Source organism: Erythrolamprus reginae, chromosome 6, assembly GCF_031021105.1.
Source record: "Erythrolamprus reginae isolate rEryReg1 chromosome 6, rEryReg1.hap1, whole genome shotgun sequence".
In the NCBI taxonomy this organism is placed as follows: domain Eukaryota; kingdom Metazoa; phylum Chordata; class Lepidosauria; order Squamata; family Dipsadidae; genus Erythrolamprus; species Erythrolamprus reginae.
In genome coordinates this window covers 86,376,411-86,395,814 of record NC_091955.1, presented here as the reverse complement: position 1 = coordinate 86,395,814, position 19,404 = coordinate 86,376,411, and the positions used below count along the sequence as shown (strand labels likewise).

The 19,404-nt window shown below is 42.4% G+C and overlaps 1 protein-coding gene across 1 annotated transcript in view; it reads right to left on the bottom strand.

Moving 5' to 3' along the window:
* Nucleotides 1-2,745: 2,745 nt before the first annotated feature.
* The window catches only part of DERA (deoxyribose-phosphate aldolase), a 50,566-nt gene continuing 33,907 nt past the window's right edge, over nt 2,746-19,404 (bottom strand). Inside the window, exons 7-9 of the mRNA XM_070754300.1 lie at nt 11,142-11,254; nt 4,002-4,151; nt 2,746-3,173 (exon numbers count right to left, since the gene is read on the bottom strand). Of these exons, the coding sequence (XP_070610401.1) occupies nt 3,117-3,173; nt 4,002-4,151; nt 11,142-11,254 (320 nt within the window). The 3' untranslated portion in view covers nt 2,746-3,116. The remainder of the gene's footprint in view (nt 3,174-4,001; nt 4,152-11,141; nt 11,255-19,404) is intronic.

The following is a 19,404-nucleotide window of genomic DNA, read 5'->3' as shown; positions in this document are numbered from 1 at the left end:
TGTGTCCCCTTGTTCTTGTGCTCACATCTAAACATATATTCACTTTTACAGCAGTTTTTATTCTATTTTTATTTTTATTCTATTATTTACATTTTCCTCTTCTAAACTTCTTTGATTATCTTTATATTCATTGACTTATTTACACATTTGTATTTTTATTTCTTTACATTGGTTACTTATAACATCATTATGTTTTACACACAATTTCTAATTTCACCTTTCATCACTAAGCCTTATTCTCTGTTTCTTATCTCTAACCACTTATATAATTTGTCCCAGACCAAATAATACTCTGTCTTACTTTGCTCTTCCTTATGGCTTGTAAACTTGAACATTTAGCTATATTCAAATACATGATATTGTTGGCAATTTTAATCCAAATGGGATAACTATTGACTATTGATCTTTCAAGAGATGTTGAAAGCCGTGGTGATGGGTTGGCGCAGGGGTTAAAAACGGGCGTTGGTCTTACCTGATACACCTCTTCTCGTAGGATGGAGCAAGCATCCAGGTATGGGTTCACCTCGTCTGTTGAGTTATTAGGACTGAGTCTGTGAAAGTTGAAAGGCTCTGCTATGTGACCAGGATCCAGCTTTGGCAAAGGCGACTAACAGACTTGACATGTCAGCAGCCAACCACAACCTTGAAACACTCAAGGCCCTGTCAATGCAAGGGAGGGGCTTGATGCTAGCTCCCCACTATGAGAAGAGGCATATCGGGTAAGACCAATGCCCCTTCTCCATAGTAGGTGGAGCTAGCATCCAGACATGGGACATACCCAAGCTGGGCAATGCTATGGACGGGACTGAGACTGGTCCACAAAGCCCTCCCCTGTACAAACTGTACAAAATTTATGGGACCGCCTCCAACCTCATACCTCATTGTGGCCAGTAAGTCGGCCTTCTCCAGATCCCGTCCACCAAGCAATGTCAATTGGAGGGACACGGGGAAGAGCCTTCTCTGTGGCGGCTCCAACCCTATGGAATGAACTACCCCCATCTCCACCCTATCGGTCTTCCGGGAAAGAGTTAAGACCTGGCTTCTCCGGCAGGCTTGGAATTAGATTAACTGCTGTGTATGTATGGATCTTTTTAGGATATTGTTTTATTATATTACTGATTTTATTGTTTATTTGGACTGTATTTTAATATTGTTGTATCTATCCCAGTTGTTAGCTGCTCTGAGTCCGTTTTGGAAAGAGTGGCGTATAAATACAATAAATAAATGAATAATAAACAAACAAACAAACTTTAGTCCAGTGTTATTGCTATGTTCCCAACAATACCCAATCTAGCCAAAGTTATTCTGAGATTATGGTAGCCCGTTATCTGAATTCTCTTATGCATACAACTATCAGGGCATGACAGCACTGAAAGAAGGTAAATGTTTTCTGGCCCAAATTAGCACAGACAGCAGTTGCAAGTATTACTACTTCAATAGAAAGAGACTAACTTTGGATCTTTATAGGGACTATAAGGCTTTGTGGCGATGTCTCATTCAGTCCTGTGTAGAACCTTTTCAGGGGAAGAAAGAAGAGATTTCAAAGAATTCCACTGTTATTTCGTAACACAAAGAAGGCATGATTGGTTGACCACATTCTTAGCCAGGACTGCAAAGTTGGGGCAGAGTTATACCTTTTCCCTTATAACAGAATCTCCTGGGAGGAAACAGGGCTGGAAAAGGCAGGGAGAAGCCTCTCTGGGGCCTCTCTACATACAATTGTCTCTAGGAATCTCCTGGGAGGAAACAGGGCCTCCACCCTATTTTATTTTTTATTTTATTTATTAGATTTGTATGCCACCCCTCTCCGTAAACTCGGGGCAGCTCACAGCATACAATAAAACAATTCATGACAAATCTAATAGATTTAAAAAACATTTAAAAACTCCATTATTAAACCAGACATACACACAGACACACCATACATAAATTATATAGGCCCGGGGGAGGGAGGGGGAATGCCTCAATTCCTCCATGCCTGACGGCAGAGGTGAGTTTTAAGGAGTTTACGGAAGGCAAGGAGGGTGGGGGCAGTTCTAATCTCCGGGGCTAGCAGGTTCTAGAGAGTCGGGGCCGCCATAGAGAAGGCTCTTCCCCTGGGACCCGCCAGACAACATTGTTTAGTCGACAGGACCCAGAGAAGGCCAACTCTGTGGGACCTAATCAGTCGCTGGGATTCGTGCGGCAGAAGGCGGTCCCGGAGATTATTATTATTTATTAGATTCTGGTCTGATGCCATGAAATTATTAGATTTGTTATGAACTGTTTTATTGTGTTGTGAGCCGCCCCCAGTCTACGGAGAGGGGCGGCATACAAATCAAATCAATCAATCAATCAATCAATCAATCAATCAATAAGGGCTTTATAAGGTCATAACCAACACTTTGAATTGTGACCGGAAATTGATCGGCAACCAATGCAGACTGCGGAGTGTTGGTGTAACATGGGCATACCTGGGGAAGTCCATGATTGCTCTCACAGCTGCATTCTGCACGACCTGAAGTTTCCGAACACTCTTCAAAGGTAGCCCCATGTAGAGAGCATTACAGTAGTCGAATCCCGAGGTGATGAGGGCATGAGTGACTGTGAGCAGTGAGTCCCGGTCCAGATAGGGCCGCAACTGGTGCACCACCCTCCCTGTGGTTTCCCTAATTGCACACATTATTTGCTTTTACATTGCTTCCTATGGGAAAAATTGCTTCTTCTTACAGACTTTTCTACTTAAGAACCTGATCAAGGAACAAATTATGTTTGTAAGTAGAGGTACCACTTTATTTATTTATAAGACAATTCACAAATGTTTAAATTCAAGTACAAAATTCACCCTAAAACAATCATTTTCTGGTAGTTCCTGAAATCCAGGAGGAAGTCAATGGGTGCCGTTGCAAAAAAATTAACATTATAAATTTTCAATATTCAAAGCTTTTTTCCATGGATTCATCTGGGCCTCGGGGCATTTCTAGAAATGCTAAAACTGTGAAATGGAGGCACCACAGTTTTGATCCGTTTTGCAAAGCACTTAGTAAGGATGTGGTTTCGGGGGGGGGGGGAGAAATAATCCAGGACATTGTTGGCTTAATTCTTTCTCTCTTTCACAGCATGAATCCATCACTGGTCTAAGCCATGGCCAGGTCATAGGAAGCTGGGTATTTGCCGGTCACGTGATAATAAATCTATGCAATGGAAACAAAAAAGCAGAAATTAAACCGGGATAATAAAACTGGCAAATTATGGGTAGGTTAATGCAAAGATGGACTCAGCGGATAGACACTTAATTATTCACACCAATGAAAAAAATGCTCTATCTGAAGCAAGGTGTTTTTTTTTTTAAAGAAAATATGGGCTGGTACTATTTATTTCACCTGGTGTGCTTCATCTTACATTTATCTGGTAATTTTCTGTCTGTCTCTGTGGAAAATGGGATATACAGTAATACCTCGTCTTACGAACTTAATTAGTTCCGGAAGTAGGTTCGTAAGGCGAAAAGTTCGTAAGATGAAACATTGTTTTCCATAGGAAACAATGTAAAAGCGATTAATGCGTGCAAAAAGAAAAAAACCCGCAAAATGGCACTCCGCTGGGCGCCACAGCCGGGGGGCTTCTCGGCGTTCTCCCGAACCCGAACCCAAGCTTCCGGGTTCGGCGTTCAGGTGAACGCCGAGAAGCCCCCCAGCTGTTTTAAAAGGTGACAGCCGGGCGGCGGCGCCCAGCGGAGTGCCATTTTGCTAAATAGACAGACAGACAAACAGACAAGATAGAGATATATATTAATCACTGCCCAAAAGGTAACAAGGAAAACAGACAGACAGGTAAAATAGACTTTGACCATTGAAACTGTCTCCACCTCTGGACTGCTTTATTAATCTGAGCAAGTACATTCTATTATGCTATGTTAGCCCAGTTGTTAGCCTAACAATTGTTCTATGTTAGCCCAGATTAAGGGTTAAATGCCTAGAAGTAAGTTGAACCTTATTGCTGAAAGGCAGCGCTTCAAATCTAACCTGTTTTTCAATGTCTCCCAGCAAAGTGCTGGCACCCAAGCGAAAGAGTCCTGGTTTCAGCCATTCCTCTCCCAATTCCTCCTTCATCAGGGAAAGCCAGATCAAGGCCTCTTTGGCTTTGCGAATGCCTCCTGCAGGTTTGAATCCAACCTTAGGAAAGAAGATTTTTTTAAAAAAGAAAGAACTATTACGTTAGGCTCCAAAGAAGTCATTGCAAGTGTTGAGCAAATAGGAATTTGCATATAAATGCATACATCTATCTAGACAGTGTGTGCGTGTTTGTTTGTGTGTCTAATTTACAGAAGGATTTCTCTCCTGCCTTCCCTCTCCACAATGCAGGTGCACAAAGTGGCTTATAGGGTAATAAAATACAGTATAATGACAAGAAGAAACAGACTACTAAATAAAAGAAAATCACTAAAAATATAAATGGAAGCACAGAGTAGAAGTTGAAAACCAGGAAGCCCCAGACATCTGGGGAGAGATATAGTATGTATTATACAAACACTAAAAGCCTCAAAGACAATTTGGGGAAACTGTTGAATTCACTTTTAAAGAAGAAATATCTTTCTTAATATTAAAAATCTTGAAAAATTGGCATGGCAATTGAGCCGAGAAGAAGTATCTAAATGCAACGAATAAAACTGCAGTAAATTTAAAAGATTTGGAATGAACTATATATATCAGTGTTTTTCAACCAGTGTGCCGCGGCACACTAGTGAGCCGCGAGACATGGTCAGATGTGCCGCGAAGCTCAGAGAGAGAAAGAAAGGAAGAGAGAGAGAAAGAGAGAAAGAAAGAAAGAAAGCGAGAGAGAGAAAGAGTGAGCGAGAGAAAAAGAGAACAAGAGAGAAAGAGAACAAGAAAAAGAAAGCCAGAGAGAGAGAGAAAGAGATGGAGGGAGGGAAGGAGAGAGAGAGAAAGACATAGAGGGAGGGAGAGAGAAAGAGAGCAAAAAAGAGAGGAAGGAAGGAAGAGAAAGAAAGAGGGATGGAGAGAGAAAGAGGGAGAGAAAGAGGGAGGGAGAGAGAAATAGAGCGAAAGGGAGGAAGAGAGAGAGCCGCCCCCCCCCCTCAATATGCCCCAGGGTTTCGTAAATGTAAAAAATGTGCCGCGGCTCAAAAAAGGTTGAAAATCACTGATATATATTAAAAAGCGAGGGGAGCGAGAGTGAATAAAACTTCATGCGTGGCATTTGCACTTGGGGAAGAGGTGAATGTTCACTGTAGACATTTAAGGCAAGGGCCACCAACATCTGGGCCACTAATGGGCCGTAATCAGGCAGGGGTTCCTACCTTTTGCCGCTACCGGAACTCTCCTGGAGACCGGTGCAGGCATGCACACATCCGGTGGGTGGGTGTACATATCTTCGTGTGAGATTCAACTTCTGCGCATGTGCCGGAAACCAAATATTGTCTGAGGACAGGTGTACGAGCGAGATTTTGGGAATATTCACTGATATTTTTGCTTCTGCGCATGTGCACAAGCAAAAAAACGCCCCAAATGGGCCAAATCTCACGTGCAAGAGCATCCTCACACAAGAACATAAGAACCTAAGAAGAGCCATGCTGAATCAGGCCACAGCCCATCGAGTCCAGCCTTCTGTGTCCCACAGTGGCCCACCAATTGTCCATGGGGATCTTGAGCAGAAAGAGAAGGCAAAACCCTCCCTTTCCCTTGACTCCCAACCAATGGTACTCAAGGGAATCCTGCCTGCCTCAACCAACATAGAGGCGGCACATGGACATCCGTTTCAGTAACCACAGATACACTTGGCATCCATGAATCTGTCTAATCCTGCCATGAAGCTATCCAGGCTGACAGCTGTCACGACCTCTTCTGGAAGTGAATCCCATAAACCAACGACCCTCTGGGTGAAGAAATATTTCCCTTGATTTGTCCTCAATTGAAAGTCACTTGACTTTCCTTCCGGCCCATGCACAGAAGCCAAATCTCACACGAGAGCTCCATTTCCGCTAATGGATCACTGATCCCACCCATACTGGGTGCAACCCACTACTGGCCATAATCCTTTCAGAACTGGGCCACGGAAGTGGGTGGGCGAACATGCACATGTGCACATCCCCATTCGTTTTCATTCACTCTGTTCTCTCTTATCTCCCCCCCCACTGTAAAACTGAAAAGGTTTGGGTGACTCTGGTCTAAGGCAATGTTTCCCAACCTTTTTTGAGCCGCGGCACATTATTCACATTTACAAAATCCCGGGGAACATTGAGCGGGGGAGGGGGGGGGTGCTAAAAAATGTTTGGACAAAAAAAAAATCTCTTCCTCCCTTTCACTCTATTTCTCTCTCTCCCTCTTTCTCTCTCTTCCTTCCTTCCTTTCCCTCCCTCTTTGTTTCTCCCTTCCTTCCTCTTTTTTGCTCTCTTTCTCTTTCCCTCCTTCCCCCTTTCTCTCTCCTTCTTGCTTTCTCTCTCTCTCTCTTGCTGTCTTTCTCTCTTTCTCTCTCCCCATCTCTCTCCCTCTCTCTCTTTCTTGCTATCTCTCTTTCTCTCTTTTTTTTGCTTTCTCTCTCTTTCTCTCTCCCCCCTCTCTCCCTCTCTTTCTCTCTCCCTCTCTTGCTATCTCTTTCTCTCTCTTGCTATCTCTCTCTTTCTTTCTCTCTCTCTTTCTCATACACCAGGTCTCAGCAGCAGCCGTGGGGCGCTGGCAGGGTGGTCAGCTGTGAGGCGGAGCTCCGGAACAGAGGCACCGACGGTGGTGGCTGGACATGTTGCTAGATGCCATACATGCTGGCATTGCGTTGGGCATGGGCATGGGGCTGGAGCCTCTGTCTCGGCCCAGCCAGCAGGCAAGTGCCAGCCATGCAATACCAGCATGTACAGTGTACAGCAACATGTCCAGCCGCCGCTGTCGGTGCCTCTGTCCTGGAGTTCTGGCTCACAGCCGACTAGTCTTTGATAGGGTGGGCAAATATGGCAACTTCATGATCTGTGGACTTCAACGCCCAGAATTCCAGAGCCAGCAGGAACATAAAGTTGCCATATTTGCTCTCCCCTGTAGAAGAAGTTTTAATTTTGTTTGTATGGTGCAGTAAACTGATCTTAATAGTACTACTAATACATGACACCTATATTATATATAAGTAGCAACTCAACTTTGTAAGGCCTTGGAACTTGACCTCAATTCCTTTTCCACCTGAAGCATTCACATTCCCACAAATAATTCCATTCCTCCTTTCTCCAAACAAGCCATTATCCACAGTGGAATATTTTTGTCCTAGAACCATAAAAGATTTGGCTACTATTCCCATGCTGCTTTTACAGCATTTCATTATTTTGTTTAATAAGTTCACCCTCATCACCTTGCATTATTAGAAGTAATAAGTTTCTCTGGGCTAGGAATTCCCCAACAGAAAAACCAATTTGTGTGTGTCCTTCGGTATTGACGGGGGGAAAAAGAAGAAGAAATTTATTTCCTATTATGCCAAATACTTCTTATATTGCCGCGACAGCTTATCATTCAATAAATGTTAGTCTGCAGCCCACTTGCCATCCTTGGGAGAAGTTTAATTTCTGTATTCATTTCTGTTTTCACTAGCCAATGCCTTTGTAGAAAAGCATCTACGTGGGAGACAAATTGGTTTGTTAAAGAAAGCATTTAGAAATCTCCTATCAATGACAAACAATGGTCTTTGTCTAATAAAAAGGATATAGACTTTGTTTACCCGTACAGGTATTTTTCATGATTATTGTATGGACTGGGTTATTTTGGTTAACAAAACTTTGCATTTCTGCCCAACGAATTCTCTTTAAGTGAATGAGAAAGGTGCTTTTCCAAGAGACAACTGGACTTTCTTCGTTTTTCCTTGAAGAGGTTTCGCTTAGAAACATAGAAACATAGAAGACTGACGGCAGAAAAAGACCTCATGGTCCATCTAGTCTGCCCTTATACTATTTCCTGTATTTTATCTTACAATGGATATATGTTTATCCCAGGCATGTTTAAATTCAGTTACTGTGGATTTACCAACCACGTCTGCTGGAAGTTTGTTCCAAGGATCTACTACTCTTTCAGTGAAATAATACTTTCTCACGTTGCTTTTGATCTTTCCCCCAACTAACTTCAGATTGTGTCCCCTTGTTCTTGTGTTCACTTTTCTATTAAAAACAGCCCTCCTGAACCTTATTTAACCCTTAAACATATTTAAATGTTTCGATCATGTCCCCCCTTTCCTTCTGTCCTCCAGACTATATAGATTGAGTTCATTAAGTCTTTCCTGATACGTTTTATGCTTAAGACCTTCCACCATTCTTGTAGCCCGTCTTTGGACCCGTTCAATTTTGTCAATATCTTTTTGTAGGTGAGGTCTCCAGAACTGAACACAGTATTCCAAATGTGGTCTCACCAGCGCTCTATATAAGGGGATCACAATCTCCCTCTTCCTGCTTGTTATACCTCTAACTATGCAGCCAAGCATACTACTTGCTTTTCCTACTGCCCGACCACACTGCTCACCCATTTTGAGACTGTCAGAAATCACTACCCCTAAATCCTTCTCTTCTGAAGTTTTTGCTAACACAGAACTGCCAATGCAATACTCAGATTGAGGATTCCTTTTCCCCAAGTGCATTATTTTACATTTGGAAACATTATGGTTACAAGTCAAGAACTATTTGTCAGGCCTGGTGTGCCTGGCGGCCCAGGCTGCCATTCCAGCAAGGGAAGAAGAAACCAGAGCTGCCATTCTGGTGGGGAGCAGAGAGCGCTATGCCCACCAGTGAAGGGCTGCAACAATTTTTACTACCACACTGTGGGCGTGGCTTATTTTGTCGGTGTGGTTTGCTGGCCATGTGGCAAGGTGGGAGTGGCTTGATGGTCTTGTGACTGGTTTAAAGGTGGCCAACTTGATCTCACTCATGTCAAGGGTTTGGATAGGGTTAGGGTGCCTGGCCTCTCCTCGCCTCAAAGAGATACAATTTCCCTATCTATTTACTATTATTGAACCTCCAAAATATACTGTTTAAATCTATATATATATATGCCATATGTGCACATACATATTACACACAGGCACACAAAAATATACATTATCTACTATATAATGTGTAATGTGTATGTACACACACACGTACACGCACAGCTCTTCTAAAATTATACACATTCAACCTCATGATAGGAAAAACATACCCAGAGCCCAGAAGGGAAAAAAAGAAAAAAATTCAAAATTTTTCTACCGGTTCTGCGTACCTGACTGTACCTGTAGGAGCCCATCACTGATACCCATCAAAGGCCATACTCACTGGATCAATGGTCCCACCCTAGAATGCCAGCCAGATTGGCGAGAGCACTCCAGACTCAGCTGAACCCCTTGCCACTTTTGAACTCGCCGCCGACACAGCTGAGATGGGGTAGGTGCCTGCGCAACTGTACACGGAGGGGGGGGGGCGCTAAGTGTTGAGACCCTGATAACTTCCGCGTGAGCCTGATAGTTTCCGCATGAAGGATGGGTTGCACTCTGTGGGTGGGTGGGCAGGTCTGGGGAGGGCTTAAATGGTGGAGGTAGACACTGGGCAGTTAGCTCTGACTTTGTTTCCATGTCAGTATGTGCCAGAGTTATTCCTGATGAAGATAAACCAATTGCAAAGCCCTTCATGGCATCGGACCAGAATATCTCCGGGATCGCCTTCTGCTGCACGAATCCCAGTGACCGATTAGGTCCCACAGAGTTGGCTTTCTCCGGGTCCCGTCGACTAGGACCCGTTTGGCGGGTCCTAGGGGAAGAGTGTTCTCTGTGGTGGCCCCGACGCTCTGGAACCAGCTCCCCCCTGAGATTAGAACTGCCCCCACCCTCCTTGCCTTTCGCAAACTCCTTAAAACCCACCTCTGCCGTCAGGCATGGGGGAACTGAGATAACTTTCCCAGGCCTATATTGTTTATGTATGGTATGTTGTGTGCATGTTTTTTAAATTATGCGTTTTTAGTTTTAATTATTAGATTTGTATTGTACATTGTTTTTTTATTACTGCTGTGAGCCGCCCCGAGTCTACGGAGAGGGGCGGCATACAAATTTAATAAATAAATAAACCAGGATTGTGTTTTTTGCTTTCTTTTCGCGGATTATCAGAACCTGGGACAACCTGCGTGAAGCAACTCATAACTGCACCGCACTGCCACATCTCAAAGGCGAAAGAACCACTGCCACATGAACATAGGTATCTACAGAAGGGTGGGAAATATGCATGATATGATGGCATTTATGCAGTGATCTGTCACACAAGACCTTTTGACATAATTGTGGCTGATAATGGACGCCGTTGGGTTTGCCCCCCCCCCCCCCGGTGTCATTTGTTCACATATCTAAGTGATTCTTAAAGCCAACTAGGTCAAAATTGTAAAAGCTTTCTCAATGGATGAAAAATGCATGAACAGAATGAATGAAAAATGGCCATGCGTCTAGCTTCACTCCTTTGATCAGGAAATATGTATCTCTGTAAGTGATGAATCCTTCAAAACTGTCATGTTTATTGTGCTTGGTTTCCCCAATGGTTGGGGGGGGGGATTTTTTTGTTTTATTTTTCTTGGAAACCAGTCAATTTGGAAACCAAATATTCTAGGAAGAGAAATGCTCAAAATCTTCTGTTGAATCATTTATGTCATTGGGTCAGGTGCTTTTATCTTGAAATGCACTGTTGCTGAGATTCGGAGAACGATGTAAAAATATGACGAGGGCAAGGTTGGCTCAAAGGTAGCTGGTGGGAGACAATGTCTGCTGCAATTTTGCTCAGGAGCGATCACATTCGTCTAATTTAGGGCTAGGAAGACAATGCACAAATATGTCTGGATGAGAAGTTAACATCATAAGCAGACGGGGGGGTTGGGGGTGTCCAACTTACCGCTGCTACCGGTGCCGAGGTGTGCTTACACACCTGGGGTTTTGTAGACAAAACAAAACACTTTCTCTTGGGAACCAAGGACACTTGGTCAGAGAGAGGAGGAGTCATGTTACCCAGCAACCAGACGGCACCTCGATTGGAAACCTTCAGAGTCAGTTTTCACCAGATTTGTGGCAATAGGATCTATCCAATAAAGTTAACCTTTGAAGAATCTACCTGCCTTGGAGTTTTGCTTGCTATGGGTCTTTTACCTAGAACTTTGACAGATGAGCTATTATGTTACCTTATAGCCAGTTTTCCAGTAGTAGTCTCTAATAGCTCTCACCATGACCAGCCCCACTGGGAAAGTAGCATTCACCGCTTCTTTTCCGGTAGACGTCTTGATAAAATCGGACCCTTGGGAAGAGAAGGTAGGAGAAAAACTTTGTATCAGCACAATATAATATCAGAACTCCCAAGATTTAAAATTAAGGGATTGAACAACTATTTGTCTGAAGTGATATAGGGTTCCTGCCTAAGTAGGGGGTTGGGCTAGAAGACCTTCAAGGTCCCTTCCAACTTTGCTATTCTATTCTATTCCCACAATTTCCAGGCACCATGGAAAACATGGATGCATAGAAACATAGAAGACTGGCGGCAGAAAAAGACCTCATGATCCATCTAGTCTGCCCTTATACTATTTTCTGTATTTTATTTTATCTTATGTTTATCCCAGGCATGTTTAAATTCAGTTACTGTGGATTTATCTACTACGTCTGCTGGAAATTTGTTCCAAGAATCTACTACTCTTTCAGTAAAAAAATATTTTCTCATGTTGCTTTTGATCTTTCCCCCAACTAACTTCAGATTGTGTCCCCTTGTTCTTGGGTTCACTTTCCTATTAAAAACACTTCCCTCCTGGACCTTATTTAACCCTTTAACATATTTAAATGTTTCAATCATGTCCCCCCTTTTCCTTCTGTCCTCCAGACTATACAGACTAAGTTCATTAAGTCTTTCCTGATACGTTTTATGCTTAAGACCTTCCACCATTCTTGTAGTCCGTCTTTAGACCCGTTCAATTTTGTCAATATCTTTTTGTAGGTGAGGTCTCCAGAACTGAACACAGTATTCCAAGTGTGGTCTCACCAGCACTCTATATAGCGGGATCATAATCTCCCTCTTCCTTCTTGTTATACCTCTAGCTATGCAGCGAAGCATCCTACTTGCTTTCCCTACCGCCTGACTGCACTGTTCACCCATTTTGAGACTGTCAGAAATCACTAACCCTAAATCCTTTTCTTCTGAAGTTTTTGCTAACACAGAACTGCCAATACAATACTCAGATTGAGGATTCCCTTTCCCCAAGTGCATTATTTTACATTTGGAAACATTAAACTGCAGTTTTCATTGCTTTGACCAGTTATCTAGTAAAGCTAAATCATTTACCATATTACAGACGCCTACAGGAATATCAACCCTATTGCACACTTTAGAGTCATCAGCAAATAGGCAAACCTTCCCTACCAAACCTTCCCCTATGTCACTCACAAACATATTAAAAAGAATAGGATCCAAAACAGACCCTTGTGGCACACCGCTTGTAACCTGTCTCTGCTCAGAATACTCGCATTTGACTTCATTTGATACTACATATGTCCTTTGCTTCTTCACTACGTTGTCTGCCCCACATAACTTTTCTTAATGAGATGAGAACGTTCCCTCTTTAGAAAGAAAAAAGCAAACTTCCTTCTCCCTCCCCTCATTTAAAAAAAATAATAATCATAGAGTTTAAGCCCTTTTGTTTAAGTCTTCCACCCCTATCTCCCGCTTCCTCCTATCGCGGTAAGGTAAGTCAAAGCTTTTATAAGTCTGATAATTAGAAATCTCAATGGTATGGTTTCATTAAAAACTTTCATTAAACAACATCTGCCCTTGTATAGGTCTCATAATCAATTTGGTCAAACACAAGGGCTTCTAATCGGCTGTTGATAAAAATAGAAGATGAAAATTTAATTCTAATAGATTAACCACAAACTCAAGATAGTCTTCGAAATCCATCTCGCGGTATTCTCCAGTGGATTTAACGACTATTCAGCAACTCATTACTAAATAGAACAAGATGAACATTTTCCAGTTCATTAAAGAAATGTACTATGTATTTTTGCATTGTCCTCATGATTCGTTACAAGGGGTCTTAATTACAAGATAATGGATAATGGTTATTAAATGCAGGCTCCGGTAATGAAGCTCTATTCATTTGCAAGCCTCGGAGACCGCAAAGAGGAGAAAATAAAATTACTAGCTTCAAAAGATTAACGGATCAAATTATTATTCAATTTTGAAAATCTCATTCAGACTTCGCAGAAACAAGAAAGGATTTTTTTCCCCCTTTAAATAGTAGTATTAGGATTATAGTGAAACACTTATTTTAAAAAATAAAATAATATCTTAAGGCTATTAGCAGAATAATCGGCTTCGGATGTGATTATCAAAATACAGCCAATTTAGCAGCATCTTCTAACAATGAAAACAATGCACTATTTTACTTTCTGAAAAAATTCTATTTATGATTCAGGAGAGAGTTTGCTAGCAGGATACTATAAAGAACTCAGAAGATGGATGCTGGCATGGAGCTTTACAGTATAAAAGTATTATTAACATTTTATATTTCTCTAATGAAAACAGGGAGAGGGAGAAAAATGGAAGCTTTGCTGTTAAAAGGGAGGCTCTTAAACATATTTCATATTAGCTTTATAAATAAGGTGTTTCTGGCTGTATAATTCACCTGTCAATGTCCCCCTCCCTTTTTTTTTTCTTTTTCAGATTAGTAAGAAGGAGAAGAACAAAGTTTAGGCAAAGAACAAAGGCTCAAAGTTTGATTTCGTTGTGGGAAGCAGCTGTGATCAGTAGCAACATAATTTTTAAATATCAAGAGCAAAAGTCAAGTTTGGGAACAACATCAAATGAAACCCAACCAGTGTTGAGCTTCAGGTCAATTAAGGATTATTCAAGGTCAAGGCACGGAATAAGGTAGTATTTCGAGAGCAAAATCTCTATTTTGCATTAAACGAAGGAGGACAAAAGAAGCCAGATTTATTCAAAAAGTACACATATCAACACATCTGTACAGAAGAGAACAGGCACCCTAAATGAATCAGAAATATCATACACCTCATTATACTGAAAAGACTGGGTGAGGCTAACAATCACGCTATGCCAAAACGTGGTTTGTTTTAGTTTATTGTGTTACACAAACCTAGCCACCGTTTTTAAACAGGTTTATGGTTTAGCATGCTGTACAAATCCAGCCAATTGTGATTCATTCAATAAACAAGGGTTAAATAAACCATAGCTCAGCAGAGGATACCAATCTGGTCCTTGCAACCATGTTATGTCTGCTATCGAGGTGCTAAATAATGCAACTTTCAGATATTTGCTTTCTTTTTTTCCAACAGATCTTTATCTATATTGTGAACCTGAGCGATCAATTTTCCAGGCAGGACACTTCAAAAAGCTAGAATACCTAGGCATGTAATCAGGTTGGATGATAAATACTGAAAGTAATTGGAAAATTATTGTATTGTATTGAATATTGAAGGTACAGTGATCCCTCGATTTTCGCGATCTCGATCTTTGCGAAACGCTATATCGCGATTTTTCAAAAAATAATAATTAAAAAATACTCCATGGTTTTCCCCATCTGATGACGTCATACGTCATCACCAAGAGTCACTTCTCTCTCCCTTTCTCTTCCTTTTTCTCTATCCTTTCTACCTCTTACTCTTTCTTTCTCTCCCTTCTTCATTCAATTTTCTCTCCCTCCCTTTCTCTCTCTTTCCTTTCTCTCCCTCCCTCCCTGTGCCTGCCCTGCACCACCCAACAGGGACGGACAGCCCCCGATCGTCGGTTCGTCGCCCCCCCCCACACACACACAGAGGGAGATCGGGCTGCGAGGGCAGTGGATCCGCGTCCCCAGCCACCGGCTTGGATTCCCCTCCCGGCGGCATTGGGCTGCCCTGCATCACTCATGCGCTCGACTGCGGTGGCTGCTTTGGCAGGGAAGGAGGAGTTTGGGGAGAAGATGAAGGCAGCGGGCAGCAGCTGAGGCGAAGCGAGGCGAAGGCGGCGAGGAGCGGCGAATCCACCTCCCCAGATCGGGCTGGTGGGGGCGGCAGCCACCGGAGGGAGATCGGGCTGGTGGGGGCGGCGAATCCACCTCCCCAGCCACCGGAGAGAGATCGGGCTGGTGGGGGCGGCGAATCCACCTCCCCAGCCACCGGAGAGAGATCGGGCTGGTGGGGGCGGCGAATCCACCTCCCCAGCCGGGCAGCGAACGGGAGAGCGGCGAGTGAGTGAGCGGCCGACCGGGCAGGCGGGCGAGCGGCGAACGAGCGGGTGCTGGGGGGGCGGGGGCAGCCGACATTGAAAGCAACCTGTCGGCTTCCGAACTTTCGTCGCTCCCCGGCTCCACCATCTGCGCATGCGCGGCCATGGAAAAAAGGGCACGCATGCGCAGATGGTGTTTTTACTTCCGCACCGCTATATCGCGAAAAATCGATTATCGCGAGGGGTCTTGGAACGGAACCCTCGCGATAATCGAGGGATCACTGTATATGACATTGTATGTGTTTATAAGAATTTTTTTTTAAAAGAAACCTCTGTGAGCTTCATAGTGCTCCTGTCTGTAAGAACAGTTTTTGTTACCTGTGTTTGCTTTGAATTATATAAACTGCCTTTGCTTTTTACCAGTGTGTCTGGCTACTCTTTTTAGTTGGTGTTGGCGTCTGGGGGGACCCAGACAGAACATTAGGTAGAGAGACCACTGTACTGTACTGCAACCAAAGCGGAGTTGCTTTGGTTGCAGTACAACAGCTGAAAAGGGGGGGGGAGTATTTATTTACTTATTATTTGGATGTATATTCCACTCCACTCCTAAAGGACTTCTGGGCAGCTGATAGGCAACATCTATTAATAAAATCCATGAGTGTATGTTCCATGTTACCACTCCTTTCTGCTGCCAACATAATAAGGGGGGTGGGTGGGGCCCCCAAAGAAAAAGCATTTCTGGAACGTGTAAATGGCAACCATTTATGTGATTAAAACTGGAGCGAAGTATTTAGCTGGCTATAGAGAAGAACAATATTAGAGAGCCATTATTAAGCCGTAAAGAATAATAAACAGCACAGCAATCATGGTGGAATCGTAATCTTTATGTTTCAGTTATGCTCTAAACCCCCTTGGGAAGCCATTATCTCCCAATAATCTCAGATTGCTTAACGTTGCTTTACTCTTAATAAAGAGTAAGAACCCAGTCTGCAATTTAAAATAACGCCGAGCGACGAGCTGGATGTTATCACCTTATCATCTCTTCCGATCTCTCTATGGAAAATCCGAAATTTGTTGGGCCCAGCATTAAACAAAAGCCAGGGGTGAAATGTTCCCGGTCCACTTGTGCCTGTAGGTCGTCTGGGATCCGGTCGCGAAGGGAGTGCGAAACTTCACCCATCAATGATCCCTCTAACATTAGATAACAGTGCGCAGCAATTGGAAACTGCTGTGCAGCGTTTTCTAGTCATGTGCGCAGGCACACAGTCGCGCAGAATCTAATATTAGAAAATGGTGCACTCCGTTCTCGTTACATGTTGCTCTCCACCTGCCCGGATGTCACCATTTGGGTTCTATTATTATTATTATTATTATTATTATTATTATTATTATTATTATTTATTAGAGTTGTATGCCGCCCCTCTCCGTAGACTCTGCGCATGCAGAGAAGGCAGGATGTTGAATTGGTCATGTGAAAAACATTCATAAATCATTTTTTTCAGAGCCACGGGAATAACATAGAAGACTGATGGCACAAAAAGAGCCTTCTCTGTGGCAGCCCCGACCCTCTGGAACCAGCTCCCCCCAGATATCAGAGTTGCCCCCACCCTCCTTGCAAGCTCCTTAACACCCACCTGTCGTCAGGCATGGGGGAATTGAAATTTTTTCCCTTCCCCCTAGGCTTATAGAATTTATACATGGTATGCTTGTTTGTATGATTGGTCTCTTAAATTGGGGTTTTTTAGATTACTTTTTAATATTAGATTTGTTACATTGTTTTCTTTATTGTTGTTAGCCGCCCCGAGTCTTCGGAGAGGGGCGGCATACAAATCCAATAAATACATAAATAAATAAATAAATAAAAAGACCTCATGGTCCATCTAGTCTGCCCTTATACTATTTCCTGTATTTTATCTTAGGATGGATCTATGTTTATCCCAGGCATGTTTAAATTCAGTGACTGTGGATTTATCTACCATGTCGGCTGGAAGTTTGTTCCAAGGATCTACTACTCTTTCAGTAAAATAATATTTTCTCATATTGTTTTTGATCTTTCCCCCAACTAACTTCAGATTGTGTGCCCTTGTTCTTGTGTTCACTTTCCTATTAAAAACACTTCCCTCCTGGACCTTATTTAACCCTTTAACATATTTAAATGTTTCGATCATGTCCCCCCATTCCCTTCTGTCCTCCAGACTATACTGATTGAGTTCATGAAGTCTTTCCTGATACGTTTTATGCTTAAGACCTTCCACCATTCTTGTAGCCCATCTTTGGACCAGTTCAATTTTGTCAATATCTTTTTGTAGGTGAGGTCTCCAGAACTGAACACAGTATTCCAAATAAGACTCTTACTATGACCTCCAAATGGTCACTAAATGGTTGATAGTTAAGGACTACTGTACCTGTACACCTTTAAAAGATGGTGACTTGATTTCCCTCAATTTTTTTTTCTTTTCTTTTCAGTGTTCTGCTTTTTACATTATTGGAGTGGAGAGCCTTTTTTATGTTTTTTATGAAAACTATTTTGGGCACTCTTTTCACAGAAGAATGGTGAAGATATCTCTTAAATCCAACTCACAAAAAACTACTGTTATTGTCATTATAAATATCCCCTACGCATCAATAGAATTTAAAAAATGAAAGCAATGATAGAAAAAATGTTATTATTATTACAGTATATATGTATTAAAGAAATGGTTATTATTTGGCTATTTTGCCACTTGCTTTGAAGTGAAACAACCCTTTCTCCAATCCAGTAAATATGATTTCCGTGGGCCTCCCATCAAAATACCATTTTCTTTAATTTTGAACAAAATACACCAATGCTTAGCTTTGTCAAAACTGCAGCCTCAAATGTTTTCAAACCCCCTCACCCCACAAGCAATATTGTATAAGATACAGATATTTACAGAAACCCGATTTAACTTTTCTACTTTCTGGTGTCAGCAATAAGTTGTTAGCTAATTTTATTAATAAAAAAACCCCTATTGTCTACGAAACTTGCAGGAAAGTTGCTGAAATGGAAAAAAAGGAAGCTGCTTGAAATGGATTGAGAAAAACATATTACACTGAACAAAGCCAGCAGGAAAATTAGACTCCTTTATCAGACTTAGAAAGTGCTATGAATTTTAAGCGTAACTTTTTTAAAAAGGCGGATATAAAAAATACACACACATACGCAACCAAGATCATCACACTTCAATGTCAAATTTGGTATAGTTTTCAATCGTTCCTAATAAAAGCACTTGAACTGTAATAAAAGAGCAAGCCTTAAAGGAAAGCAGAAATATATTCGGATTTCAACCTCTGGGCTTTAAAGTTTGAATGCCCAAACACTTCTGTGTCCAACTTCAAAGTCTCCACCAAAAAGGCTTCATTTTTTTGTTGTTGCTCAGAATAAACAATCAAGCTTTAAAAGGAAATGTTATGTCCCTGTGACTTATTCTAATGGAGCTTTCAATACACTTGGTCTATTACAAATTCAAATATAGCTAGAGTGACTAACTCCAAACAGCTATATTTTTGTAACTGTGGGGAGATTAATAAATATTTGAGCGAGGGCTATGAGACATATGCTTTCTTTTAAATAAAACTTATTTCTAGGTTTTAGATAAGATGGATTTTAAAGGTGGGAATTTGAGTGATGTTTGGAGGTTTGCACTTTCTGGCAATGCAGAGGCTACACTTAGAAGATAGAACAATAGTTGGAAGGGACCTTGGAGGTCTTCTAGTCCAACCCACGGCTAGAGAAAGAGGCCCTATATCATTTCAGACAAATGGCAGTCCAGTCTTTTGTTGAAAATCTTCAGTGATGGAGCACCCATCACTTCTGGAGGCGAACTACAGTGTTCCCTCGATTTTCGCGGGTTCAAACTTCGCGAAACGGCTATACCACGGTTTTTCAAAAAATATTAATTAAAAAATACTCCGTGGTTTTTTTTCTATACCACGGTTTTTCCCATCCGATGACTTCATACATCATTACCAAACTTTAGTCTGCCATTGCTGATTGGTCGAAATGTCGGCCAATCAGTGTTGTCATCGCAAAAATTTCACCCGTCATTGCTGATGGGACGAAAGCACTCTCAGCTAAGGGACTGCGAAAGGGGCGGGGCGGGCATTCTCAAAGCGCTCAGAGCGGCTAGCGGCCGAATGAAGAGGACGAGAAGACGTAGCTGCCAGCGCTGCTGCAGGAGGACCCGCGCCCCAAGAAAGCCGGTGAGAGGGGCGGATCG